The sequence below is a fragment of the Convolutriloba macropyga genome, chromosome 14 (assembly GCF_964194025.1).
Source record: "Convolutriloba macropyga chromosome 14, txConMacr16.3, whole genome shotgun sequence".
Lineage (NCBI taxonomy): Eukaryota > Metazoa > Xenacoelomorpha > Acoela > Convolutidae > Convolutriloba > Convolutriloba macropyga.
The window spans coordinates 42,584,137-42,611,636 of record NC_134481.1 but is presented as its reverse complement, the minus strand read 5'-3'; the positions used below and the strand labels follow the sequence as shown (position 1 = coordinate 42,611,636).

At 36.4% G+C, this 27,500-nt stretch overlaps 1 protein-coding gene and 1 pseudogene across 2 annotated transcripts in view; one reads left to right on the top strand and one right to left on the bottom strand.

Moving 5' to 3' along the window:
- Positions 1-982: 982 nt before the first annotated feature.
- Positions 983-19,151, bottom strand: LOC142353192 (trimethylamine monooxygenase-like; annotated as a pseudogene).
- A 7,996-nt stretch (positions 19,152-27,147) lies between these two features.
- LOC142353568 (uncharacterized) overlaps positions 27,148-27,500 on the top strand; it is a 17,010-nt gene continuing 16,657 nt past the window's right edge. For both annotated transcript variants that reach the window (XM_075405844.1, XM_075405845.1), the window contains exon 1: positions 27,148-27,486. In XM_075405844.1, coding sequence (XP_075261959.1) covers positions 27,471-27,486 — 16 coding nt within the window. In that variant the 5' untranslated portion in view covers positions 27,148-27,470. The remainder of the gene's footprint in view (positions 27,487-27,500) is intronic.

Here is a 27,500-nt window from a genome sequence, read left to right as displayed (position 1 = left end):
TATGCAAATTCGAGTTAATTTTTTCAGCTTCCCACCCTAATGATATATTTTCAGGCCATGATAGTTTTGATTACACCCACGATATAAAATATCTTGATAACATTTTAACAACATTCTCGACGGCAAACGTCAATACATATAAAAAGTTGAATGATCTGTGCACGAACTTCATTTTACCATCAGGGTATATTATCATGAAAAATTAGCTGACCACCAAGATTTTTCATTTTCGTGCGCATATTATTTGCACACCCATTGAAACGGCTATTTTTTACATTCTGATTTAATATGGAATGGCACATGTTCTGTAACTGGGGGTTACCGGACTGAACGTAAAATCTTAATCAGTACTGATGCAGTGAAATTGCATCTTAGATCAGTACTGTATCAGAGCTCTGATCAGTACTGATGCAGTGAAATTGCATCTTAGATCAGTACTGTATCAGAGCTCTGATCATGTCACTTTTTAGACTTGGCACGTCTTGAGTCAAGTAATGCGCACAGTTGTTACTGTTGGTTTGCTTTCTTTTGGTAACGAAAGAAGAAGGCCACCACTTATAGTGACCTGCCTAAAAACTCCCCAAAGTGCAAAAAGAAACACAACATAACACGAGCGCTTACACAAAGTTCACTTGATAGAGGATGAGAGAAAAAAATTCTGATATCGCTCAAAGATACCAGTTATGGTCACTTTTTTCGGTCCATTGGAAGAAAGTCTGTTTTCGGGAAATATATCGGACATATTAAGTTTGTTTATGCTCAATTCAGAAATAGAGTGGTCAAAGTAGCAAATTTCATTTAAAAAATTTTTACTATTTTTTGCTAATTCTAATGCATTCATTACAAATTGTTTCTTCTTAAAACTCTACTTTGCTTAACTGCGCAGTAATCAAGACTTGTCGAAAAGTACTGATCAAGACTTGAAATTAGTTCCGAGTATATTACGAAGTTTCGTTCCACTGGTAACAATTTTAATAAGTTTTTATCTGTAATTAGACTTGAAATGAGTTTTCTCTCTATAAGTCGACACATCTTCATCTCTGTCACTCAACCATCTTCTGATAAGTTCACTGGAATCCACGGACACTTTTCCCAGAAGTTCTGACAGTTCGTTCACGTATTTCGTCTGGTAATCGAACGCTGCCAGAAGACTTGATATTTTGGATTCCTCGTCTTGTCGTGTAGCGATATCAGCCATCATTTCATCACTAGAAGGAACTTTCAAATCTCCTGGAAATGTAAAAATTATTGGAACAATTCTCAATTGAAACAATTGAAACAAGTCGAGCATTCTGCTTTATTTCTGCCAGCAAGCAGGGAAAAATGGCCTTTCGCAATTTGCGCCATAACGATGTAAGAGAGAAGGTTTTATGGGGGAATGGGTGTATTGAAGGGCTGTTGAACTACTTTACTAAATTTACCCCCCGGGTTGACCAAAATTATTTACCATAAAACGAACCATATATGGTACCCTACTTACCGTAAAACGGACCATATTTGGCCCATAAAAGTCATAAATTGTTTTGGTTGTACGATCCTGCTATGATTCTTAAGTTTCCATATATGGCTCGCTTTATGGTAAGTAAGTTTCCATTAATTTTTTTCCTTTTTGTGGAGAAGCTGATAACTTATGGTTAACATTTATGGTCCGTTTTATGGTAAGTAAGATAATATATATGGTCCGTTTTATGAATAGAAAGCTAATATATATTGTAAGTTTTATGGGTAGTACGATACCATATATGGTGCAATTTATGGTTAGTCAGATACGATACCATAATTGGTCCGTTTTATGGGTAGTAGGATACCATATATGGTCAGTTTAATGGTGAGTAAGATACCTTATATGGTCCATTTTATGGTGAGTAAGATACCGTATATGGTCCATTTTATGGTTCGTAATATTCCATATACGGTCCGTAATTTGGTAGGTAAGTTAACAAATATTGGCAGTATTATGGTAGAACAGAGAAGTATATGTCGGAAAATTCTCTTAAGTCCAGTTAAAAACTGACTTTCTTAATTTCCAGTATAATTTTTTTACTGGTTTCCCCCCTGTTTTGTCATGACGGGCTTGGGACAGGCAGTGGAGAAGTTACTGAACTAATTATAGGAGAAATGTGACCGAGCAGACTCAAGCTCTCCCCCGTTAAGAAAATGTACACCAAAAAAATAAAGATCAGAAATTTGAAACTTCATGCGCAAAAATTTTGTTTTGGAACTGCATGTGGCGCTTTGGACCTTTTATCAGCCAAACTCAAAATATTTTCTGATCAATGTATGTTTGGTAAGTTTCCATGAAATCCATATACGGCGTTTGACGGTTGGTAAGTTTCTTTTATGGTGGTCAACCCGAGCTCCCACATTCACCCCAAAACAATTGAAAGGTGTGGGGAGGTTATTGGGGGCAATTGAGGGGTGGGTAACCATATAAAAGAGCGGTTTGAAGTCAGAAAAATTACATGAAAATAGCCCACTGCTCCGGTTTTCTTAATTTCCTGTCAAAACTCCAGTCGAAAATTTCGAGGAATTAAAATAAAGGAAAACATTAAATAAACTTGTGCCATCATATGAAAAAATCTTCAAACGCACGCAATGAAAGATCTTGGATGTATAACGTCGGCACAAATTGACAACAACATAAGCGAAATACTCAATTTCTTTGTACATAAATCATTACTTACAGTTTCCTGCTATTCAAACCAAAATTACAGAAAACCGATTTTTTGCTATGTCATACATGATCCCTTCTGGAAATTTTCCACTTTTCCTAAAAAACTCAGAGGCCTTTTTACAAAATAACATATCGACTATATCTTGAGTGAAAAAAAACACTCACACCAGGAAAACTGTGCATTCGTAAGTTTTATTCGGTTAGATAGCGAGCACATCAAACATTTCTTTTTCTTCGTTTATGTATGGTCCGCAGCACTACGGTAGATAATTTGACTGAAAGCCTACAAAAAGATTGAGATACACTTGATGTTCTAAATGAGTTGATTGGTTTGAAGAAAAAAAATGGAAGAAAAAGAATGCATCCATTATAAAAAGAGAGCAAGAATTTCAGTGGCAAAAGATCACATAAATTAAAAGATAGGAAATAATTAAGCTCTGAAAGCTTCAAAATTGAAAGCTTCAAAACTTATGACGCAGAATGGACGTATAAGGCAATTCGTAGTGCACTTCTTTTCGATAGTTTTGTAATACCGAAATATTTGATCTGCTTCTTTTTCCGGACTCTAACAAAATCAATCATTTCTTGCTGTTTCGAGTAAAATTTGGTAGTTTTTCCAGTACGCTAATGATCCGTACGCATCGCGACTGCAGGCAGATTTTGACTTGCCCCATGTTTATGACTCCATTTATGGAAAAAAACGGGTGGGTAGGTAAAGACCTTGCTCCACTTTGATAGTCCATGAAGAAACTTTAGCGCTTTATCTCGATTTTAGCGACAGCTGATCTATAACTTAATCAAAACTGTTTTCCGCTGGATAGAGGAATTGCCCAAGTAGAACCAAACTTAGTGTTGAAATCGGACCTTGGCTTTGACCCAATTAGACCTCGTGCCGTGAATTTAGCTGTAAAAATTACTAATTTATTCTGCAAACGTTTCTGACACTTGATTGAACTGAATGTAAAATGTGCCATTCAACACTTAAATTGCACCAATAAAACCCGTGAAACGACCATACTAAACTCAAAAATATTTAACAAAGGAGTTCAGCAAAGATTATTCCATGAAAAGATTATGATAGAACCTAATTTGCTATGGAAAAAACTCACCCGAGTTGGGATTGCCTTGATTTTCATCGATAGATCATAGTAACTTCACAGCGGCTCCATTGGTGCATCTTCTATGACTTATTACTACTTGTTTTCGGATCATAGCAAACAATCAATCGCATATCTCTAATTTTCACTAGATTAAAAAATTTCTGAAAACTGATTCGATGCCTTCAGTAGAAATTAATTTGTCGTGTTTCCATTCCTGCGTTACATGACTAAATTTTGCCTTTGCTATTTTTTGACCTTCTAGGAATCGATCTCGTAATCAATTGTTGGAGTGAGAGTCATTGTACCTCTGCGTCATTAGACTTTTCCTTCTAGTATTCAAAATCAATATTTACTTTGTAAATTCGCTGGGAATAACAGAAGCACAGTTATTTACAGTTACTGCAAATTTCGTGCCATTATTAAACATTGTTAACAAAATACCAACGTGAGTCCACCAACGGGAATTGTGGCTTCCAAAAAACTAGTATGAGCGATTGATGGGAATTTCGGCTCCTATGAAACTACTTGGATCAATTGATGGAATTTTCAGGCTTGTGGGTTATTCAAGGTGCGCTGATCCATCGAACGAAATCAATTGGACCCCTACCCGTTTAACTAGACACGTGAAAAAATTTACCTTACTTTAACTAATTAGTACTTATAAGTGCTGGACTTTGTATTTGTAGTCAAAATCCCACACTAGACTTTTAATTTCTTTTTTAAAAGAATAAATTGGGTTCTAAAACTGCGAGGAGATTTTATTTTATATTTGCTTAATCATTCACGTTTTCGTCCGCGTGGTCGAAAGCGTTGATGATTGGGCAAATATAAGAGAAAATTTCCTCGCAGTTTTAGACCCAATTTTATTTTTAAAAAATGAAATTAAAAGTTTGGTGTTGGGTATCGACTGCATATTTTTTCAAGACAAATTATTGCAAAAAAAATTTTGAACAAATTTTAAAAGAAGCAACCTGAAATAACTTGTGCACACAAATGTCCCTGTAGCCAGAACATTGGGAATGTGTAGACCAGATTCTGCATTCCAATATACATCACACGGGGATTAGAGGGCAACATCACGTGCTTATAAAGGGGAGGGGCCATCCTGTTGATCGTTTTCAGTTGGATACTTTCTTCCAGAAAGGGAAAACTGTGCAGGTATCCAGTGCAGTAGATTATGACGTCATAATCGGAACAAGATCCGTCAATGAAACTTAAAAAAAGTGTGAAATGTTCTGCTTGTGATCAGTAAAGCATGTTAATGAAAATATCGAGCATGATTACGAAAGAAGTAAAGATGGCAATATCGGAAATTTAAGCAGCACATTATAATTTTATTCTCGAAAAACTAACTTGGGTGCATGTCAGAAAAAACAGTAGAGTGGTTAAACATGCATATGCTTGTCGGTTTTTTTTAAAAAAAGTGTAGTCCACATGAAATCATACAATTTTTATCTAGAAAAGATCTATGATCGAAAAAAAATAAATTAAACAAGGCGGCTCGTTAATGTGCGTTCGCACATGATGTTCCGACCCGAGCTCATCTACATTTTTGACTAAATTGTCAACCAAATCAAGAGATAACAAAAATAGATGTTTGAGTTTAAAACAATCGTTACACAACCTATCTACTAATTGAATTAATAATGCCATGCTTCATTACAGCACCAACGTGATCTGACATTGAAGAGACTAAGAGAAAAAAATTAGCATCAACAAAATTTTCGCGGCAAAAACTGAATATCTAAATTTAAAAGCACCTAGTAACAACGTCAAAATGCAGTCAGATAAAACCTTAACTACACAAGTTTACGTTTTCCTAACTATACAGCAGATGAAAAGTTTTCTTAACGAGACTAGGTAACAAGCCGACAAAAAGAACGAACAGTGAGGCGAAACTTAAAAATTAATCAACATTTTTTGCACCAATAAATTTCAAAAAACCTTAAAAAACATTGGTTTTTAAATAAAAAATCTTTGATAAATTACTAAAAAGTCATTACAAAACCAAAAGCACCCGTCTGTGGTCAGACTATGCCATAGAAACAAACTAAAGAGAAACTCAAAAAATTACAAACGATTTGCGAAAACACAAATTTTGCTACCATTAAAATCAATAGCTATCATCTTAATATTATGTATTTTTATTTCAACTGTTATTTCTGCTATTTCAGTTGAAGGATTTATACTGAAAGATTAAATAAGTTTACTTGGGGCACATTTAAAAACCATTGAGATCTGTTTTTACGCGATTGTTCTGAAAGAAGAGAAAAAGTAACACAAAAAATGCCCATTCAATAAACATTCAGAAAAACAAAACAACAGTGGCATATAATATCAATATATATGTTATTTCTTGAAACACGAAATTCGATGGGACCTCTCATTGTTGAATAGAAGTTAAATTTGACGAAAAGAACAACAAAAACTGAAAAGTTTGAAAAACATTTCAAAATGTTTGTCATAAACTTTGAGACTATTCGCTGTAAACTGAATGCTTCAGGTAACATCATTCATTCAGTCCTCAATTACAAGCCTATGAGATCTGTGAGAAATTTACGGCTACCTAAAGAACAAAAACAGCGAATTTTGGAAAAAATTGAGCGATAAAAGGGTCGAAGGCATTAAAAAAAGAACTTTTCACTTAACACTGTTCTATTTTAAAATAATTTTTCAAGAGCAATGGGAAAACCTTTTTTATCAATATAATTTCAAAAAATCAACAAATATGAACAAATACATTTGAAGCAAGAAAATTTCGGGAAAACACGTATTATCAACGCCATTAAATTCATTAGCATTCAACGGAAGCCAGTAAATACAATAAATGATGCCTCGAGGGGACATTAAGTTTGTTTGTCAATCGTATTTCATCCATAAGACCTTACAACAAGTTAATGACTATGAAAACAACAACAGAGAGAGGCAAAAACCACAAATTTTATAGAAAAGTTCCAGAAGAAAATGTCGAAGCAATTCAAATCATAAGCTCGTCTCTGAAAACATTATCTATGATCCGTTGAACTTCTTCCCTAGACCAATAGGGACTCTCAGCAGTAAGATGATATGATAAGATTTCAAAAGGATCCAAAAACAAAATAAAGTACCCGAAAAAAAATATGAAATCATTGACGTTTTAAAACTAAAAGGTAGAAGATGAAACCGCTTACCAGATTAATTTTGCCTGCAGTAAAACGGAAAGGAATTCTGTTAGAACCAACATTGACCAAGAGTTCTCAAAAAATAGGATTGGTTAATGTTCAAAAAAGTTTCGAAAAATTATTTTTAAACCCTTAACAGCCAGTAAACTCAATCTTTCAACGGAGCTCAATAACTATGCTCAGATATAACCCTTAGGGAGGAAAACGATGTTTGTCATGCATAGATAGTTAAAAAGACATCACAATAAGTCTTATGACTGAAAACAATAACAAAAACAGGCAAAAACTAAAATTCAGTAGAAAAGTGCGAGAAGAAAGTGTCGAAGACAATTAAACCATAAGCTATTCTCTGAAGACTTTCTCTGTGATCCACTGAACGTCCTTTCTAAGCCAATTGGATCACAATAATCTTAAAATTGAGATTATTTTAAGAAAAAAATTGAAATCTTGTAGAAAAAAATTTTAGAAAAAAATTGAAATCTTAGAAAAAAAATGAAATCTTGTGTCATTGAAGTTTTATAACCAATAGTTAGAAGATAAAACAGCTAAACAGAACCTTTTTTAGTTGCAATAAAAAGCAAGTGGGTCCAGTCAATACTGACACTGACCAACAGTTCACGAAAAAATTAGGATTTGTTATTTTTCAAATGAAATTTTCGAAAAATGATTTTTATTTTAACAGACATTAAATTCAATAGCTTTCAATGGAAGTAAAAAAAAAATGCTCACAGATGCCCCGGTGGGATTACATATATGTTTGTGATGCATTGGTATTCATTATGAGATCACAGTAAGTCTAATGACTGTCAAAACAACAAAAAAAACAGGAGAAAAGTGCAAGAAGAACGTGTCGAAGCCATTTAAACCATAAATTTTTCTATAAAATTTTTATTGGTCATCCACGGAACATTGTTTTCAAGCTAATGGGAGCTGTCAATATTTGGATAATGTGATAAGATTTCAAAAGCAACCAATAATACGAAAATATCCAAAAAAAATTTAAAAAAAATTGAAATCTTGTGTCTTTGAAGTCATATAACCAATAGTTAGAAGATAAAACAGCTGAACAAAATTTTTTTAGTTGCAGTAGGAAGCAAGCGAGTCCTGTCAATACTGACACTGACTAACATTTCACGAAAATTTTAGGATTTATTGTTCAAAATGTTTTCGAAAAATTATTTTTTTAACAGCCATTAAATTCAATAGCTTTCAATGGAAGTCAATAAATACGCTCAGATATAACCCTTAGGGAGAAAAACGATGTTTTTCATGCATAGATAGTTAAAAGACATCACAATAAGTTTTATGACTGAAAACAGTAACAAAAACAGGCAAAAACCAAAATTCAGTAGAAAAGTGCGAGAAGAAAGTGTTGAAGACAATTAAACCATTAGTTTTTCTCTGAAAATTTTCTCTGTGATCCACTGAACGTCCTCTCTAAGTCAATTGGCTTGTATTTATTTTTTGATAATGTGTATAATGTTGTGATAATGTGATAAAGTGTTCCAAAGTAACCAATAATACAAAAATATACAAAAAAATTTTCTTTTAAATTGAAATCTTGTGTCATTGAAGTCATATAACCAATAGATAGAACATAAAACCGCTAACCAGATTCAATTTGGTTGCAGTAGGAAGGAAGAGGGTGCTGTCACCCCTGGACTGACTTACAATTCACAATAATAAATTTATGATTCTTTAATATTCAAAAAAAAATCGAAAAATTATTTTTTAAGTCTTAACAGCCATTAGCTAACCCTCAATGAACTAGATATGATCACTTAATGCTCATTATGGAACATATTGCACTCTTAGTCAATGAATCCCTGCCATAGGACTCCAAAAAATTAGTAAAACTTCAAAAAGAAATTCAAAATTTCATTCAAAATTACGAAAACTCAGAATCGAAGCCAAAAAAAAAAAAACGTGAGCAATTCCTTGAAAACGACGTTTTTTGTTCATTGGGCTTCGTTTGACTGTAAAGGAGGTTTTTCATTAATAGAACGTCGATATAAAAAGTGACTTGTCTCTAGATGACTTAAAAAAGCAAAAAAAAAAAGAGAATAGTTTTATTAAAAAAAGGGCTCTCAAATAGAGTTCGAATTTTTTTTGATAGTGAACTTCCCTATGAGACCAGAACTAGTCTTTTTTATCGGTTTTAGTCTATTAGGAACACAAAATTGGATCATTTTTCGGCGTGAAATTTAATTTTGAAATACTATTTTTATAAAAAAAAAGTTTTAATTTGGAGAAAAATTGCACTAGAAGTGAACAAATATCACGTGTTCACACAAAACTTCAATCCTCGATAACTCCTCGAAAAAAACGAAATTCAAAAAAATCTTTTTAATTTTGATTTCTACGCTGGACCAGCTTTTTAATGATACCACTCACATTTCTCTACGACAAATATATCGATCGGCAAAAATTCACGGAACAAAAAAAACCCATTTGAGTATATAGTTCCTCCCCCCACAAGTGGGGTCGGAACAAAAAAATATTGAAAAAAATAAAGCCGAGACCGCTCTGTTCCTGCCATCTTACAGGGATTCGATCCAATTAAAAACAAGCTCCGGAATCATACCGTGTTTTGGTCTCGTATTTCCCGTTTTTTTATAAACGGAAGAAGTGCAAGAATATCCGAGGTACTTGCCTAACTTCACTTCCATTAATCTTGGTCAACAGAGGTTTTTCTTCAATCTGAGGGGGGAATTTTAGCCCGATTGGTTTGGTCCTGTGGCTAATGGTGACCTTGACAGCTTCTCCCACTCTCACACACTGCATGGCAATGTCCTCGGCTGAGAAAGAAGAACCCACAAGAAGAACACGCTTGCCTGCAAAATGGGTTGAATTAAATTAGCCCAGCTTTAGGTCTCAAAGTAATTTGGGCATGACTACCCCACGACTATTGGAGGTATGATGATCATAAAAACACACCTTCGAATTAACAATTTTTGTTAGATAAAATTTTTGCGTTTTCTTGTTGTGGCGGCTGAGCTTACTAACTCAATTACCAAATTGAATAGCGCTTCAAGGCCATTTCAAGCCTTAAAGCTAGAATAGTGTGAAAAGCGAAATTTAATGCTACATTCTATTGAAGTCATACGGATTTGTTCATTTTGTTCAACATTTATATTTAGCAACTATTATTAGTACACAATCGTCATTCATGAAGTATAACTCAAACTTGAACTACCTCAACCACCAGCAAAACAATACTACGACTTAACACTATTGCATCAGATTCTTTGCGATTGGATTGCGAATAAGCGTGTTATTGATACAGAATATTCGACGAAACTTCTACATGGTTAACAAACTTCCCATGACATCAAATTTACACTGAAAAAGTGACGTTATGGAAAAGAGTTCAAATTCTGTCGACATTATTATCTACAACCAATCAACAGTTGAATTTGACATGTAAATCCACGTGACTAGCAGCATAAAAGGAGCTTGAAAAACTACCAAAAATCAGTTGAAACTTGCAATTCTGATTATATTAAACTCACATACAGTGCGTATTGAAGCACACTTTCTTGAGCGGTAAATTACTTGTTATCGTGTCTTGTTTCTGTAGATCATATTAGTGATTGTACAGTTTTAACTTTAATTTGACTTGTGAAAAGAGAATTATCTTTGAATATTCTCAAAACTTCCTTTCTGAGGAACGAAGTTCCTAAGTAAGAGAAACTTTGTGCAAAGCATAAAGTCAGTTTCTCTTAATGGCTCTTACGAAGCCTAATCTAGTTCAACATTGGTGTTAATGAAACCAATAGAGAGACTTGCTAACATTAAAGTTAGAATATATTGTTATTATCAGATTTGCAACTGGTAAGACATACAGTTTTACAACTGCTTACTGCAGTAGGTTGAAACTTTGCATAGTTATAGCCAAGTTATAGGGCTACAATTTGTAGGAACGGGAGTTCCTAAATTCGGTTTATAACTTAAGTTACTAACAAAAACTCAGCAAAATTTTGATTGTTTCAATTTGAATTATTTTGTTATTCTGAGAGAAACAAGTTTGTTATACAGCAAAGCTGAGCGATTAGTTATCAAGCGTAATAGAGCAACAAGTAATGCAACGGTAATCTACACTATAGCGGATAATACAGTTCACAAAAGTTAACTGCAAAAACACAATATCCGGACAGATTTGAAACCGCTGAAACGAACTGGGCGGTGTAAAGTTTTCCTTGACTTTGATAGGAGAGCAGCCGTTTCATTTGGTCCGCCGACCCGGACAGTGGAAGGCAAACTGCTGTCCAATCTGATGAAGAGAGTGCCGAAGGCACCCCCCAAAGAGAATCAAACAAATCAACACCAACAGGCCAGCGAGGCGAACAGAAGAGTGCAATTCAATAAAGAAATTGAAGTGCGAACCCTGCTCAAAGGAAACCAACAAAGCAAAAGCGAACAGCAACCAGGCAAGTCAAGCACAACCAGCAGAGAGGAGCTTCAATCAACAGCTCACAGGTACGATAAGAAGCTTCAAGAATTAGTGGAAGAAGTTAACACTAAAAGAAGTCTTGGCTACAAAATAATTGAAGATTCAGATCGACCCAACAAATTAAAGGTCCCCTATCAACAGACTGTCCACCCCCTAGAGGAAGAAATATCCAAGCAACTGCAGCGTCGAAACAAGCTTGTGCAAAGCAACGCAACCCAAGACGTGAATGACAGCGAGAGCCACAACAACTACCCAACGGACAGCCCAGTTGCTCAAACAGTGCAAAATGGAGCAACAGCAAGTGGCCAAGAAACGGAGAATGTTTCAGAAATATCGTCAGCAAGGCAAAGGCGAGAGGAAAGGATGAAAAAATTCGATATCGAATTCGAAACCAAGATGCGACTGGAACAAGCACGGTTTGAGCGGAGAAGGCTGGAGCTGGAAATGCAAATGAAGGAACTGGAAACCAAGCATCAACTACTGGAGGAAGAGCTCGAGCTAGAGCGCAGAGTGAAGAGAACAGCATTAGAGAACGATGATGCTCGTTCCCAATCAACCAGTGCTCGAGACAAATCACCCTTCAACTGGACCCACAAGAAGAGAGATTTCTCTGACTGGGCCAGCAGGATCGACAACCTTCTAACACCAGAACGATCAACAGCTCGCTTCGAAGCAACCCCTGAAAGAAACATGTCTAGTCACTTCTCACGATATCGCAGTTCACGAGACTGATCCTCAAGTGTTGAAGACCGAGACGTTTCCCCCAGAACTGGTCTACTACGATACAACAGTGGGTACGCAGGTAGTAGTAGCCTACCAAAGCTGAAGTTGAACAACTTTGCTGGAAACCCTCTCGAATGGCCGGAGTGGTCTAGTATGTTTCTTGATACAGTGGATCAACGAACAATACCAGACTCAGAGAAGATGAGCCATCTGAAGACTCTACTGACAGGCAAGGCAAGGTCAGCAATCTCTGGAATGGGCTATTCTGGACAGTTCTATGGTGCTGCATGGATCATTCTGGAGAGGAAATTTGGAAGGCCTCATGTGATCATTGATGCACAACTGGAGAGCCTTCGCAAAGCAAGTCAGGTGAAACCAAACGACTCAACAGGTCTGATCAGTTTCTCAGTTATTGTTTCAAACTTTGTGAATGTGCTCAAAGAGTACAAGCAGATTGGTGATCTTCAATCAAGCTCGACATTGTATATGGCAGTAGACAAACTACCCCAAGTTCTCAAAGAGAAGTAGTGGTTCTATGTTGATGATAAAGATGAAGATTGGCCTGATCTGATTATGTTTGAAAAATGGCTATCAAGGATAGCATTCGTGCACGAAGGGTTTTCAGCTTTCAAGGGAGAGCGAAGAGAAGAAGACCGAAGAAGCACAAATAGAGACAAACGGTTCTCGAAATCGTCGAACTTCAGTGCAATTTCCAACGTGAAAGAAACGAAGCAAACGCAAAGTGATCACTGTCCGCTAGCTGATGGCACTCATAAAATATGGAACTGTCCACTATTCAGGAACATGAGTGTGAATGATCGGTACGCAGCAGTGAGAAAGCAACGCTTATGTTACGGATGTCTAGGCAAAAGACATGCACTCAAAGATTGTAAAGTCAATGCGTGCGGCATCAATGGATGCATCAAGAAGCACAACCGATTGCTACAGTCAGAAAACCAAATGGACGAGGGCAATCATGCAGTTAACGTAAGCGCAGCAACAATCAACCAGAGTAACGAAGTTACTAGCTTTCTTCAGATAGTTCCTGTCTCAATACAGAGCGGTGGCAACAGGCTGAACACATATGCTTTCCTCGATAGTGGATCAACGGTTTCATTCATCGATCAAAGTGTGCAAGAGAAGTTACGGGCCCAAGGCACCGGTGTGACGCTCAACATAGCTGGCATACACGGAACGAAGGATCTGAAGACAGAAAGGGTTCCTCTCAAAATAAAGGGATTACATTCAATGGTGCATTCAAACGAAGCGTTTGCACGCCCGTCAATCTCCTTGCGAAACACAAACTACAACTACAACAAGCTGAAGCAAAGCTTCAACCACTTGAGTGTTTTACCCAACAAAAGCTTCAACTTGATGGAAGTTGGCATCATCCTTGGTCAAGATGCTTATGAGCTACAACGCCCATTGGACTATAAGATAGGAACACGAAGTGAACCTTTCGCCGTTCTAACAGAGCTAGGATGGGTAGTCAGTGGACCCATGACGGGCAAAAGAAGACAAAATGTTTGTCATTTCGCCTTCACTGAAGATGTAAAGTGGCTGAGAATATCCAAACCTGATGGGACATAGAAACCTATGCTTCCAAAATCAACGTCGTCAGTCAGTCAAAAAAGGAACTGCAGGCACAAAAGATGCTAGAGAGTACGGCAAGTTTCACAGGCGAGCGGTACGAAGTAGGAATGCTGTGGAGTGAACCAGAGCCAAACCTACCGAACAACTACAGCTCAGCCTTGGGTCAGCTTTAATCACTGGAGCGAAGATTCCAAAGGGACCCAAACCTGAAGAATTTGTATCAACAGTCAATAGATACAGATGTAGAAAAAGGATTCGTAAAGACACTGGACGAGTCCGAAGTGAAAGGCACCTTCGGGAAGGAATGGTATTTGCCACACCATCCAGTGCTAAACCCGAACAAACCTGGCAAAGTAAGACGTGTTTGCAATGCTGCCTCAAAGTACAAAGAAGTATGCCTTAATGATAAGCTACTAGCAGGACCTGATCTGCTACATGGGTTGATTGGAACAATATTCAGATTCCATGAAGGACCAATAGCCCTGACAGCTGACATCGAATCGATGTTTCTACAAGTGCAAGTTCCCGAACAGGATAGAAGTTGCTTGAGGTTCTTATGGCGTCCAAGAACAAATGAACCTGTTCAGATATACGAATATCAGCGTCACGTATTCGGAGCTAAGAGTTCTCCAACTTGTGCAAACTATGCTCTCAAGCGAGTGGGACTGGACAACGAAAAGGAGTATCCGATTGCAGCAAAGGCAATACAAAACAACTTCTACATGGACGATTTCATCAAATCAGTAGAAACCCCGGAAAAAGCAATTGAAGTCTTCAACCAACTACAACCTCTTCTCTAACAACATGAATTTGAATTGAAGAAATGGATAAGCAACAACGATGCGGTTACCGAAGAATTCCCAGAAGACTTGAAGTCAATCAGCAACACAAAGCAAGTCGAAGTGGAACCCAATACGGAGGGATCCTCAGTGCTAGGACTACAATGGACCGTTACTGATGACAGTCTTCAAGTATGCACAGGTAAAAACAAGGAAGTTGAAGAACCTATAACCCAGAGGAAGATTCTGTCACTGGTATCTTCAGTATTCGACCCGAGCGGATTGTTTGCTCCGTTCAGTGTTCACATGAGACGACTTTTGAAAGGCCTCTGGACTAAGAATGGACAACATTGGGACAACAAAGTGGAGCCTAGTGAAGAAGAAGAATTCCTGAGACGGAAAGAACAACTTCCAATAGTGGCTGAAACAAGCATCCATAGAAGATACTTCATTAGAGAGAGGGATAAAACTGAGCTTCATGTGTTTGCTGACGCATGTGAAGACACGATGTGTGCAGTGGCCTATCTACGTTCACAACCAAAAAAATACTCAGCTGACTTAGCATTTGTCATTGGAAAATGCAGAGTGTCACCGATGAGGCATCTTTCAATACCACGATTGGAGTTGCAAGCGGCAGTCATGGCAAGGAGGTTGAAAGAACAGATAGTCAAGGAACATGAAATGAAGATAAATAGTTGCAGTTTTTGGTCAGACTCAACTACGGTATTGCAGTGGATACACAGTTCCCATCGCAAACAACAAGTGTTTGTGCCCAATCGAGTAGCTGAGATACTAGATACAACTGATGTTTCACAGTGGAAACATGTCAGCGGTATCAACAACCCAGCGGACATTGGCACCAGAGCAATCAACATTGAAGAACTCAAGAGAAGTGAGTAGCTCACTGGGCCGGCTTGTTTAAAAAACGGCCAGAAAGTGAGAGGCCGGAGCAGGTGAACTTAATCTTTGCATCAGATGAAGAGAATATACCCTCATCAGTATTCATGATACAGGCTGAAGAGAAGAAAGCTGTTATCCAGTGGGAACGATTCAGTAAATTTAACAGACTAGTAAATACAGTGGCATACGTACAGCGAGCATTGAACAAAGACAAACCTGCAACGCTCGTAGTCAACATTGAAGAAAGAGAAAAAGCAAAAAGCAACAATCTTCAAGTTACTACAACAAGAACAGTTTGGTGAAGAGGTGAAGTCTCTCAAAGCTGAAAAAGAAATTCCAAAAGTCAGCAAAATTCTACAATTCTCCCCCTTCCTGGATGAAGAAGGACTTATTCGAGCCAAAGGCAGAATAGGCAAAAGTCAGTTGGACTTCAATGCAAAGCATCCAATTTTGCTACATTGGAAACATCATGCGGTTGAATTATTCTTGCGAAACGAGCACAAGGACAATCAACACGAAGGCACTGAGCATGTGAGAAACATTGTTCAGCAGAAGATGTGGATGCTAGGCATACGGAACGCCTTAAGATCAATCAAGAACAAGTGTGTTACTTGCAGAAAAGGCAGAGCACAAACGATAGCACCAGTCATGGCAGATCTACCCGAAGAGCGGTTAGATGTTTCAACAGCCTTTAAAAATGTTGGAGTTGACTACTTTGGCCCTTTCATTGTGAAGATTGGGCGCAGAAACGAAAAGCGATGGTGTTGTCTCTTTACTTGTCTAACTATGAGAGCGGTGCATATAGAAGTTGTACCCAACTTGGACACAGATAGTTGTCTCAATGCAATAATGAGATTTATTGCGCGAAGAGGCAAACCCAATACGATCATCAGCGACAACGGGACAAACTTTGTTGGAGCTGAAAGAGAGTTTGCAGAGTACGTTGCGGCATGAAACAAAGAAGGGATCGAAGAACATCTAATTCAACGATGGATCAGATGGAAGTTCAACCCACCCGCAGCACCCCACTTTGGAGGAGTATGGGAGCGGTTGGTGAGAAGTTGCAAGAAAGCAATGTATCCAGTGTTGGGGAACAGATCAGTCACAGAGAACGTTATTTCAACAGCGATGTGTATTGTTGAGCAGACGTTGAAAGCGAGACATTTGACTCCAGTCAGCTCGGATGTTAATGACTGAGAAGCTTTGATCCCCAATCACTTCTTGCTTGGCAACAGGAACGTTTGCTTACCCTACCTACCCTAGAAATTTGTTGATCATCGAAAACTCTTTCGACAAACTCAAGTCTATGCAAATCTCATATGGGACAGATTTTGGAAAGAATATCTGCCAACTCTGAATAATCGGCAAAAATGTCGATCTACGTCGAACGAAATCCCTAAAGAAGGCGATCTCGTTTGGTTGATCGAAGATAGTGACAAGCGTGGATATTGCAACCTAGGTCGAGTTACGGAGACCATCGATGGGTCTGACGGTGTGATTTGATCAGCGATAGTTCGAACGAACGACGGAGTGTACAAGAGACCAGTAGTGAAGCTCGCCGCAGTACTAACTGGAAAAGATGTTTTCGCGATGGAAAACAGGGCCGGCGATGTGGCGGTTGAGCTTACTAACTCAATTACCAAATTGAATAGCGCTTCAAGACCATTTCAAGCCTTAAAGCTAGAATAGTGTGACAAGCGAAGTTTAATGCTACATTCTATTGAAGCCATACGGATTTGTTCATTTTGTTCAACATTTATATTTAGCAACTATTATTAGTACACAATCGTCATTCATGAAGTATAACTCAAATTCGAACTACCTCAACCACCAGCAAAACAATACTACGACTTAACACTATTGCATCAGATTCTTTGCGATTGGATTGCGAATAAGCGTGTTATTGATACAGAATATTCGACGAAACTTCTACATGGTTAACAAACTTCCCATGACATCAAATTTACACTGAAAAAGTGACGTTATGGAAAAGTGTTCACATTCTGTCGACATTATTATCTACAACCAATCAACAGTTGAATTTGACATGTAAATCCACGTGACTAGCAGCATAAAAGGAGCTTGAAAAACTACCAAAAATCAGTTGAAACTTGCAATTTTGATTATATTAAACTCACATACAGTGCGTATTGAAGCACACTTTCTTGAGCGGTAAATTACTTGTTATCATGTCTTGTTTCTGTAGATCATATTAGTGATTGTACAGTTTTAACTTTACTTTGACTTGTGAAAAGAGAATTAACTTTGAATATTCTCAAAACTTTCTTTCTGAGGAACGAAGTTCCTAAGTAAGAAAAACTTGGTGCAAAGCATAAAGTCAGTTTCTCTTACTGGCTCTAACGAAGCCTAATCTAGTTCAACATTGGTGTTATTGAAACCAATAGAGAGACTTGCTAACATTAAAGTTAGAATATATTGTTATTATCAGATTTGCAACTGGTAAGACATACTGTTTTACAACTGCTTACTGCAGCAGGTTAAAACTTTGCATAGTTATAGCCAAGTTATAGGGCTACAATTTGTAGGAACGGGAGTTCCTAAATTCGCTTTATAACGAGTCATTAACAAAAACTCAGCAAAGTTTTGATTGTTTCAATTTGAATTATTTTGTTATTCTGAGAGAAACAAGTTTGTTATACAGCAAAGTTGAGCAATTAGTTATCAAGCGTAATAGAGCAACAAGCAATGCAACGGTAATCTACAGTATAGCGGATAATACAGTTCACAAAGTTAACTGCATAAACACAATATCCGGACAGATTTGAAACCGCTGAAACGAACTGGGCGGTGTAAAGTTTTCCTTGACTTTGATAGGAGAGCAGCCGTTACACTTGTGGTTCTAAAATGAAAAACGATTGAACTCCGTTCAGATACTCCAATATTGTACGTAATTTTATTTTTTTTATTTTCATGATACCTCAATGGTCGTGGGGTAGACATACACATTACATCTTGACCTATGAACAGACTATGCTTCACCAAATTGTAATATGAAAGGAACCGTGAATGAGCAAAATGGTCATAATGAATAGGTCTACTTGAAGAAGCAAGCTGGAACGTGTGGGTCTTTCTCATTATAGCCCCCCCCCCACCCCCCTGAAATTATAGCCCCTCGGCCCCATTATGGTATAATTACCATGATTGGGGGACATAGGTTATATGACCACTAAGCTGTGGGGGGGGGGGGGGGGGGAGGTAATAATGGGAAAGACCCAACCGTGTATTTTGCAATCAGTATTTTATTTACCAAATTTTTAAGAAATTTTTCCAAAAAAAAGGAAATTTTATCAACCTCTGAATCTTTCAGCATCTATGAAGTATTTCGCATGCAGTACTTGTCCTGTGAATGTCTCCTCACCCGGTACGACACCAAATTGGGCTTACTAAAATGACCCGTCGCCACGATTAGGTAATCAAAAACTTCTAGAACATTCTCCCCTGCGACATCACCCAGGTCTCTCACAGTCACCTGGAATTTTCCACTTTCCTCATCAAATTCCACCCAATCAATCCACATTTGGAATCGGATGTGCTTTTTAAGTTCAAAATGCTCGCAGAACTTCTGCAAGTATTCCAAATGGTACTCGAAAGAAGGGAAGCACTCGAACCCTGTGAGGTTAGGGTCATTTTGGGGGTAGAGGAATTCCGGACACTCTATGAAGTGTTTTGGGTTATTAGCCAGCATGTTGTGGTATAGTGAAGAATGCGGCTCCATTCCGTCTTTGTCCACTTTCTCGATTCCACTGGAAAAACCAATTGGTTGTTACCTAATTTGTTATCGGAGAGACCGGAAAATTGGTAGAAGTTCCATGAACAATTTGCTTACAGCATAACCATTAAAAAAAGGTGCATTTTAGTCCGATAAATGTACTCAAATCACTTGCTAGTTTTTGTTATGTTAAGTAATGAAAATGCAACAATATTGCGCTAAAAACATACTTTAGCAAAAACAGGCTGAATTGACGGGAATTGCGCAACCCATGTTTGCAATAGTGTTCTAGTTTTAACCGCGAAATTGAGATACAAGCTGTGTATCCTATTTTGCGCGCGCTATGTATCAAGAATCTGTTCGATTTATGTATCTCTTCTTCGCTCGCAGCGTAACTCGATTACGCACTGAATGTATCCAATTTCCGCTCTGAATGTATCTATATTCCGCAATTGAGCCTGATTTAAAGCGCATTATTGAGCAAGTAAACGTGGCTTAAAGCTTTATTAACTCATAGCATTTAAAATGAAATTAACATTAACTGATATTCTAATTTTTCGCCTGAATATTTTACCATGGTTTTAAGGCTTTTATTTGTTTTCAAGCATCATCGTTTTGAGGTAATTTTATGAAAAAATGTTAAGTATAATAATTTCTGAAAAATCCCTCTGTTTCAATACAGGGTAATGGAAAATGAAATTACCATAAACTGGTAATGTTTATGCTAATCAATTATATTAGGGTTTATAGGTTATATTATTATGTTTATGGTTTCTGAAAAATCCATCAGTTTCAATACAGGGTAATGGAAAACGAAATTACCATAAACTGATAATGTTTATGGTAATCAATTATATCATGTCTGATAGGTTATATTACTATGTATTTGGTTGTCAATTATTCTAGCTTTAAGTCACTTCAAAAGCTTTAAAAAACTTTTGCACGCTCAATTAATAAAGCTTAAAGTCGCTTTTGCATGCTCAATTAATACAGCTTTATATCACTAAAAAAAGCATGCATTAAATCAGGTTGAATTGCGAGTTATAGAAACAATCAATGCGAAAAATAGATACCTAGAATGAGCGAAAACCTGCTACAAGACTTGTCACCTATTTCACCATTTTAAAATATCTCAATTCCACAAAAATGGCGAAACCACTTTTGCAAAAATAAGATACAAAGCTTATCTCCTAATTTCCTTCATTTTACCTAGTTTTCGAGAGTTTCTGACGAAGGGAGAAATTTTGATATATCTCTGCGGTGTTATGGAAGTGAAATGAAAATCAGACGAGTGAATAGTTATTTTTTTCACATTCTTTTTTCTGAGTTATTTAACTTGTTGGTTATAATTACAGACATCAATTAGGATAATTAAAGAAAGGAGTATGAAATAATATCTATCTTTGACATCAGAAATTCCATCACGGCCAATATCAAGCCGTCCATAGTAATTATTTTGTTTCCAAGTATTTTTGCCTCATAGCGACATCAATACACGAAATGCTGCTATGTGTTTCGAACGATGAGAGAAAAACTTACAAATAATCCTTCTAAGCTGCACAAAATATTGAGACTTAATTCATGGGGGGAACAAATGGGATAGAAAGCTAAAACATTGTCTTCTCAACCACACTGGTCTCCATATAGAAGTGCTGTTATTTATTTTTCATACTAGTTTTCACCCAGTAAAAAACTGAACGCTGTTTTACTCTTGTTTACCAAAAGCAAATATTCTTACAGTTTCTGCAAAGTTTTGGTAATAAATTTTACCATGCTGAAGTTTGTCATTTTTTAAAATTTGCAAAGTTTTTCTGGTTACACAAAAAGTTATTCTTTTTTGCTTCGTACTTGTATTGCGGAAAGAACCTCGTGATATTTTAAAAACTCAAATTAACAAAAATAATCTATTTAGGTTTTTGGGGTCTCCAGTTGCATCTGATAAGAATTGTGGCTTTCTCAATAGGATCCAAAAAATGCAACGAAACTGACATCTCATGTAATTTTCATTCAGGATTTCTATATTTCAAATTATGATCATACTACCAACTTGTGAAAAATATGAGTTTCTCTTGATGTCAAATAAACCTAAGATCGCGATTCTGCGACAAAAAAAGGGAAAAATTATAGAAGTTTACCCTAGTCAAGAAGACTGAACTAATGCGGCGAAAAAAAACCGTTATTACGGTCAATTAAACGTAGGAAATCATTGGTAATTTCATTCTAGGTTTAAACGTAGGAAATTATCGGTATACTCGTTCTACGATTAAACGTAGGAAACCATCGGTATCATCAATATACGATTAAACGTAAGAAATCATTGGTAATTACATACTATGCATAAACGTGATAAATCATCGGTATATTCAAATGTTCATCCTGCGTTTAAACGAAGGCAATTAATAGGATATTTATCCGACGTTTAAACGGAGGAAATTAGGGGTACAATCAACTTACGTTTAAAAGCAGGAAATTATCAATTTGTTCATCCCACGTTTAAACGTAGGAAAACTTTGGGTTGTTCATCCTACTTTTAAATATAGTAAAATGTTCATGCTATGTTCTAACGTAGGAAATCATTGATATGTTCTTCATACGTTTAAGCATAGAAAATCATGGGCACGTTCATCCTACGTTTAAATGTAGGATAATCATCGGTATGTTCATCCTACGCATAAATGTATGAAATCAATCGTATGTTCCTCCTACATTTCAGCGCAGTAAATTATCGGTATGTTCATCCTACGTTTACACGTAGGCAATCATCGGTTTGTTGATCCTACGTTTGAACGTATAGAACCATGGGCTATGGAATTTCTAAAGTTTCAATACGTTTGGGTTTGCACGATTCTTTATGTTCGGTTTGAAGCGTAAGAAATCGTTTTTTTTTTCTATACGAAACTTGCTTTTTTCTATAATATAGTCATACATTATGATACTAATCTTTTCGAAGAAATTCTAATGGTACTTGCTAAAGAAAAATTCAGAAAGAATGTGCAAATTTATTTAAATTTCTCCTCTGTAGCTAGTTGAACAAATATGAATTTCTTGATTTAACTTTTAAAAATTTTAAAATCTAACTTCATTTTTAAACACTGTGAATTCTGTTGATTAATTCGCATTCAGTGAATTTTGATTTTTTCTTTTGGTTCAAAACCGAATATACCGATAGTTTCTTATACTTGAACATACAGAGATTTGAAACCAAACATATCTATGTTCGCAAACCTTACAAACCAAAAACTTCGTACGATTAAAAATGGAACATACCGACGATACCGAAGAAGAACCTAAGGGCTTTTTGTCGTTTCCGTCTAACTAAAACCCAACACACCGACGATTTTCTTGCGATTAAAACACGACAAAATCTGAACTACGGTGGTCTTATTAGTTGGAAAAAAACCGACAATGACTCAATTTTCCATATTTAGTAACATTTATCTTTATATGTGGTAAATTCAACAATCAACACTGAAACTTACTGGTTTGGTTCCTCCTTACCTGAAATTCCAAATACCCCCAACTTGTGAATACCTCTCATAACACACCACTTCGTAATGCCCCTCCTCCCCGTCAATACCAGCCAGAGTCTGCAGGGCTCTCAGGGTCATCAGACCCCCCGGGCCAGCCCCGATAACACACACACGCACTTTGCCTTCGTTTGTCATTGACAATTTAGTTGCTACTTTGAGTAAAAATGATAATATTATAAGCTAGCTAAACGTTTTAGCCAACAAACTGAACCGTTTGACAGTTTCAACAATCGCCTCCGCAATTGCAAAGTGGAAGGCAAATCTTGATTAGTTTGAGCGGGCAATTTACTGACCAATCCAAGCCTATCTGAAACCTATGCAAGTCTTTAGTATTATGTAATTTAACATTGAGCAGTTGGGAGCGGGATGAGTTTGGAACGAGAGGCGGTTGTTCAAAAGGTCCGAAGCGTTTGATATAAAAAGAATTAGTCAATGATGCTTTATTATTACTCAAATAAATATGAGTTCAATCTGGTTAAAACTGATCCACTGCTAATCAGATTCAGTTCTTCTAAGAATGAAAAATTGAGTTTTCAGATTGATTTATTCAATTTCATGACCCCTGGCGACAATTGACAAATGATTGAAGGGCATTTGGTCATTTCTGAAGACAGTTTGAGTCAGATTGTCGTCTCCGAATTGCTCTAATCCTCATAAGAATCTTCATAAGGGACATATTGAAAACACGATATGTCATAATTGCAGGTCAGAGCAGAGCTGTGTGATGAAGACGTTCAATCAAACGATATGCTCGGAAAGTCGAACTGAGAATTTGAACTATTGCACATAATTCAACTTACGAGATATATCTTACTGCATTTCCAGAATTTTCAGCGCAACTTTATTCAAAAATTTTTCGCTCACAAAGATTTGCTTACAGTGTGTAGACTTCAGCTCGTTTTTAATTCTACTAAAGTTTCCTTCAAGCAGGATAACTACCGGTCGCTTTTTTATTACTCAGCTTTGGAAGGCAAAAATGTGGGAATAAAAGTACTTATTTGGGAATCGAGGAAAACTAAAAATTACGAGACCAGAAACGATGCCAAGGCGAGAAAAAATCCAAGTGTTTTTATTGTCGAGCTAAAGTCAAAAAAGCGGTTTTGTTGCGATATAAAGTAATGATTATTTTTAAAAAGTTTAATCTAGTATTTTTAGTTTAATTTGACGAACATTTGTGGGTTTTTCGTACCATTTTTCAACCGCGTGACGATATCAGATTTTTGTTAGCAGGTTGAAAGGAACAGCCTAATGTAAATTGCGCATAAGATACCCTTGACAAAGCTTGACAAGAAGCTCTACTTGTTCAACATATACTTGTATAGAGAAATGGAAGCCTTGAGGAACAAGGAAGAACGTGAGAACGGGTAAAAGAGATGCCCAAGTTCGAGAGCGTAAGAGCAGTTGGTGTAAATGGGTAGCACACTAGGCTTTCAAGTATTAGATGCCGGTTCGAGTCCAGTACTGGTCGAGTTTTCCAGCAGGTGCGCACTGCGGAAACTCCCTAACAATTTTGTCTGTTCCCGGACGCACCATGAACAAGGCTGAGCCTATAAATTAATTATTTCTTGCTCAAAACTTTTTCGAAAGGGACTAAACCGATTTCCATGAAAGATTTTTTAATTAAAAGCCATTACACGTCTTATTAGACTTAATACGTTTTCTAAGGAAAGTTTTCGAAAGAAGGAGAATTATAATAATTCTTTTTCTTTCGGCTTAATGCGACCCATTCGGCCTCTGTATTTTACCTCCTGTGACATTCGAGATGATATTCAAGCAATACTCATTTATCTGCTAAAGCAACTAATGATCTTTTTGACGTCTCAGAATAATCAAAAGAGCAGTTAGTTGATAAACTTTAAGGAGCCAATTGAACAGTCAATTAAAACGAATTGTTTTTGTCCTGACGTTGACAGAAAGGTGTCTAAGAAATACTGACAGCATAAAGAAGTAATGTCAATTTTGAATTCGACCGTTTGGTGTTATCGGAGGCTGTCGTGGTTTGCAAACTTTTTGCAGATGCGAGCAACGCGTGCTTGTTCTTGAATGCGACGAATTCTGGAGTTGGGGTGTGTTAGTGGGGGTTGGGGGGGGGGGGTGTCTGACCTAACATAGTTCCAGGTTTAATACAAATTAAAAAGCTTCAAATTTAACGTGTTCCATCAGCCTTTTCAAATGATCAATTCAGAGGGTAAATAAATTTGAATTTTTTGCTTGGTTTTGCTTTGCCAAACTATCTGGAAAGAAAAGACTAAAAGCCTATTTTTTCGAAGAATTTAAAAATTGCATTTGTATCCAATCTTATGCGCTCTAGGAATTCAAAAATAATCAAAACCACAAATATTTTTATTTAATTTGGAAATCGAATGAGAAAATTTCTATAGCAATGAAAAATAAAAAAACAAGCCCTTTGCTCCTATAACTTTAAATCTTCCTCGAAAAAAATTTCAGAAGAGCCTGCAATTGACATGGAGGCTCGGTAATAGGCGTTTGTACATAATGTTCCGACCCCGCTCATCCAAACTCTTGACTGACTCTTAATTGGCCACCAGAAATGGAAGAAATAGAAAACGTCCAAAACATTTTAATATCGTATATATCGTTCAACAAACCACTTATAGAAAAAAATGCCACTTTAGAGGGCCGAAGAGAATTTTTGTTAACAGAAATAATAGAAAGACCATTAAATAAATCAAAGAATAGAATTACGACCAAAACTCGATATCTATAATTTAAGAAATTATTAACATACCCAAACTTGCATCAGATAAAACCTAAACAAAACGAAATTTCCTACACATCATTAACAAAGATACGGGAACTGTCCTCATTGCGACTGGGTAACAGTTCGACAGAAAGAGCAAAAAGGGGGCGAAGTTAAAAACAATTAATCGAAAACAATGAAATCTATTGTAATGAAAATCATTAGATATTAACTGAAATCATATAAATGATCATTTTATTTATATCGCCACAGGAAGCGAGTAAAACCTGTCATTATCCCGTGTATATAACTCGACAACGAAAAGAAGGACAAATACCAGCAAAACTGAAATATTCAATTAGTTTGGGTGAAAATGGCTGTGATTCCGTTAAAACCTGAAAATTGTCATTAAAAACATTGAAAAAGTTAAATTGCGCATTTTTTTTTGAAGCCAATGGGACCTACCATTATTGCCAGAAATTAAATGGAGATCAAAATCTTATAAAATGTACAAATATATAATAATGACAAACAGTTTACGAAGTCTTGTACTAACAAAGCTGATAAACACTTAGTTGAAACTAAAACACTTACAAAGATTACACTATAGTTCACTGGGGAGGGATGGTGACCTCTCTTTACAGAGACTGAGCTATAAATTGACCGAACGATGATTTAAAACATGGCGAAGCTCAAAAATCCAAATGTTTTAGAAGGGAACTTTTTTCAAATTTATCAAATAAATAAGACTTCTACTGGAATAGATGAATTACGCTGCAACAACTCACGCAGCCAAGTGCGCCTGTTATAATTCAGAGTACGTCATAAGACTACAATATAACAACAAACACAGGCAGAACATAAAACTTTACAAAAAATTTTTCGACGCCACAATATTGAAGGAATTATAATTGTACGATGTAAAATGCAAGAACTCTATCATCATTTGCTTTTCGTCTGATTATCAGGGCCCTTTTCTTATAAATTGAATACTTCAAAAAGCAACAAAAACGAAACCCAAAAACAGAACAGTTGCAAAAACTCATAATTTTCAGATAAAGCTAAATGGTCGAAGCCATCAGTCAAAAGCAAAAGTTATAAGCAACAGCAAAAGTTTGTTCGAATGAACAAAAGTTGTTGAAAATTTGGTTGAAAAATAGTGAGGTTGAGCAATGACAAAAATAAGAGCCAAAAGAGAACAGTTGAAAAAATCTTGTGTTTTTAAAGAAATTCTCTTGAAAGTCATTTAAACAATTAGCTATTAACTGAAATCTTCAAATAGTTTCAATTATGAGTCTTGGTCAAGCATTTGAGACCGATCATTATTAGGTGTAAGTTGTGCAGCAACAAAAATAAAGACAAGCAGAGTGGGTCGGAACAAAAAACTCTACGCTTGGTGGAGTTTTCTAATGATACCATCCATCCTGCGGTTGACAAAAAACAGCTGATAACTGAGCATTTGAACAGTGATTTATTCTTGCTAAATATTGTTGCGTGTTGAAAAATAAAGTTACAGCCTTGATAATTGCTGTGGCCAACTAAACCAGACAGAAAAACAATATTCCTCTCAAATAATATTTCCAAACGCAATATGAGAAAATTAATACTTTCACGCACAAAATGATTTTAATAGCCCCTTACGAGATCAAACTTATTACCATATCATTATTATATATATAAAACCAAGCGCATACAAAGGCTAATAATTTTTATGCGAGTAGATATTCAAAACGTGTTTATTCTATAAGTCTAGAATACTTCACATCAAATCACGCTTATTTTATGCTTTGTAAAACAAGTCGGTAGAATTAGTTAGCTAGCTAGATAGCATCGGTTCAAAAATTGAGCTTTCAGCAGATGATGCTTAATTGTAGTTAATAATTCACGTGTATCGAAGCAATTTAACGCTAGTTTATCTCAATATCGTTTTATGTGACATTCGTGTTCAAATAAAAACATTTAAAAAACGCGTAAATAGCGTTTCATCAAATTGTTTATTTTTTGTTTTGTTTCTCTGCAATTATTGCGAAATAGGTTTCCTTTCGTTATAACTTATTCATCTTTTCTTTACCAATTTTGAAGATAAAATCAGGTTATTAAGTATCGTTTAATCTGAAGCGAAGAACATGCCCCGAGAAGACGGTAAGTTTCAGCCC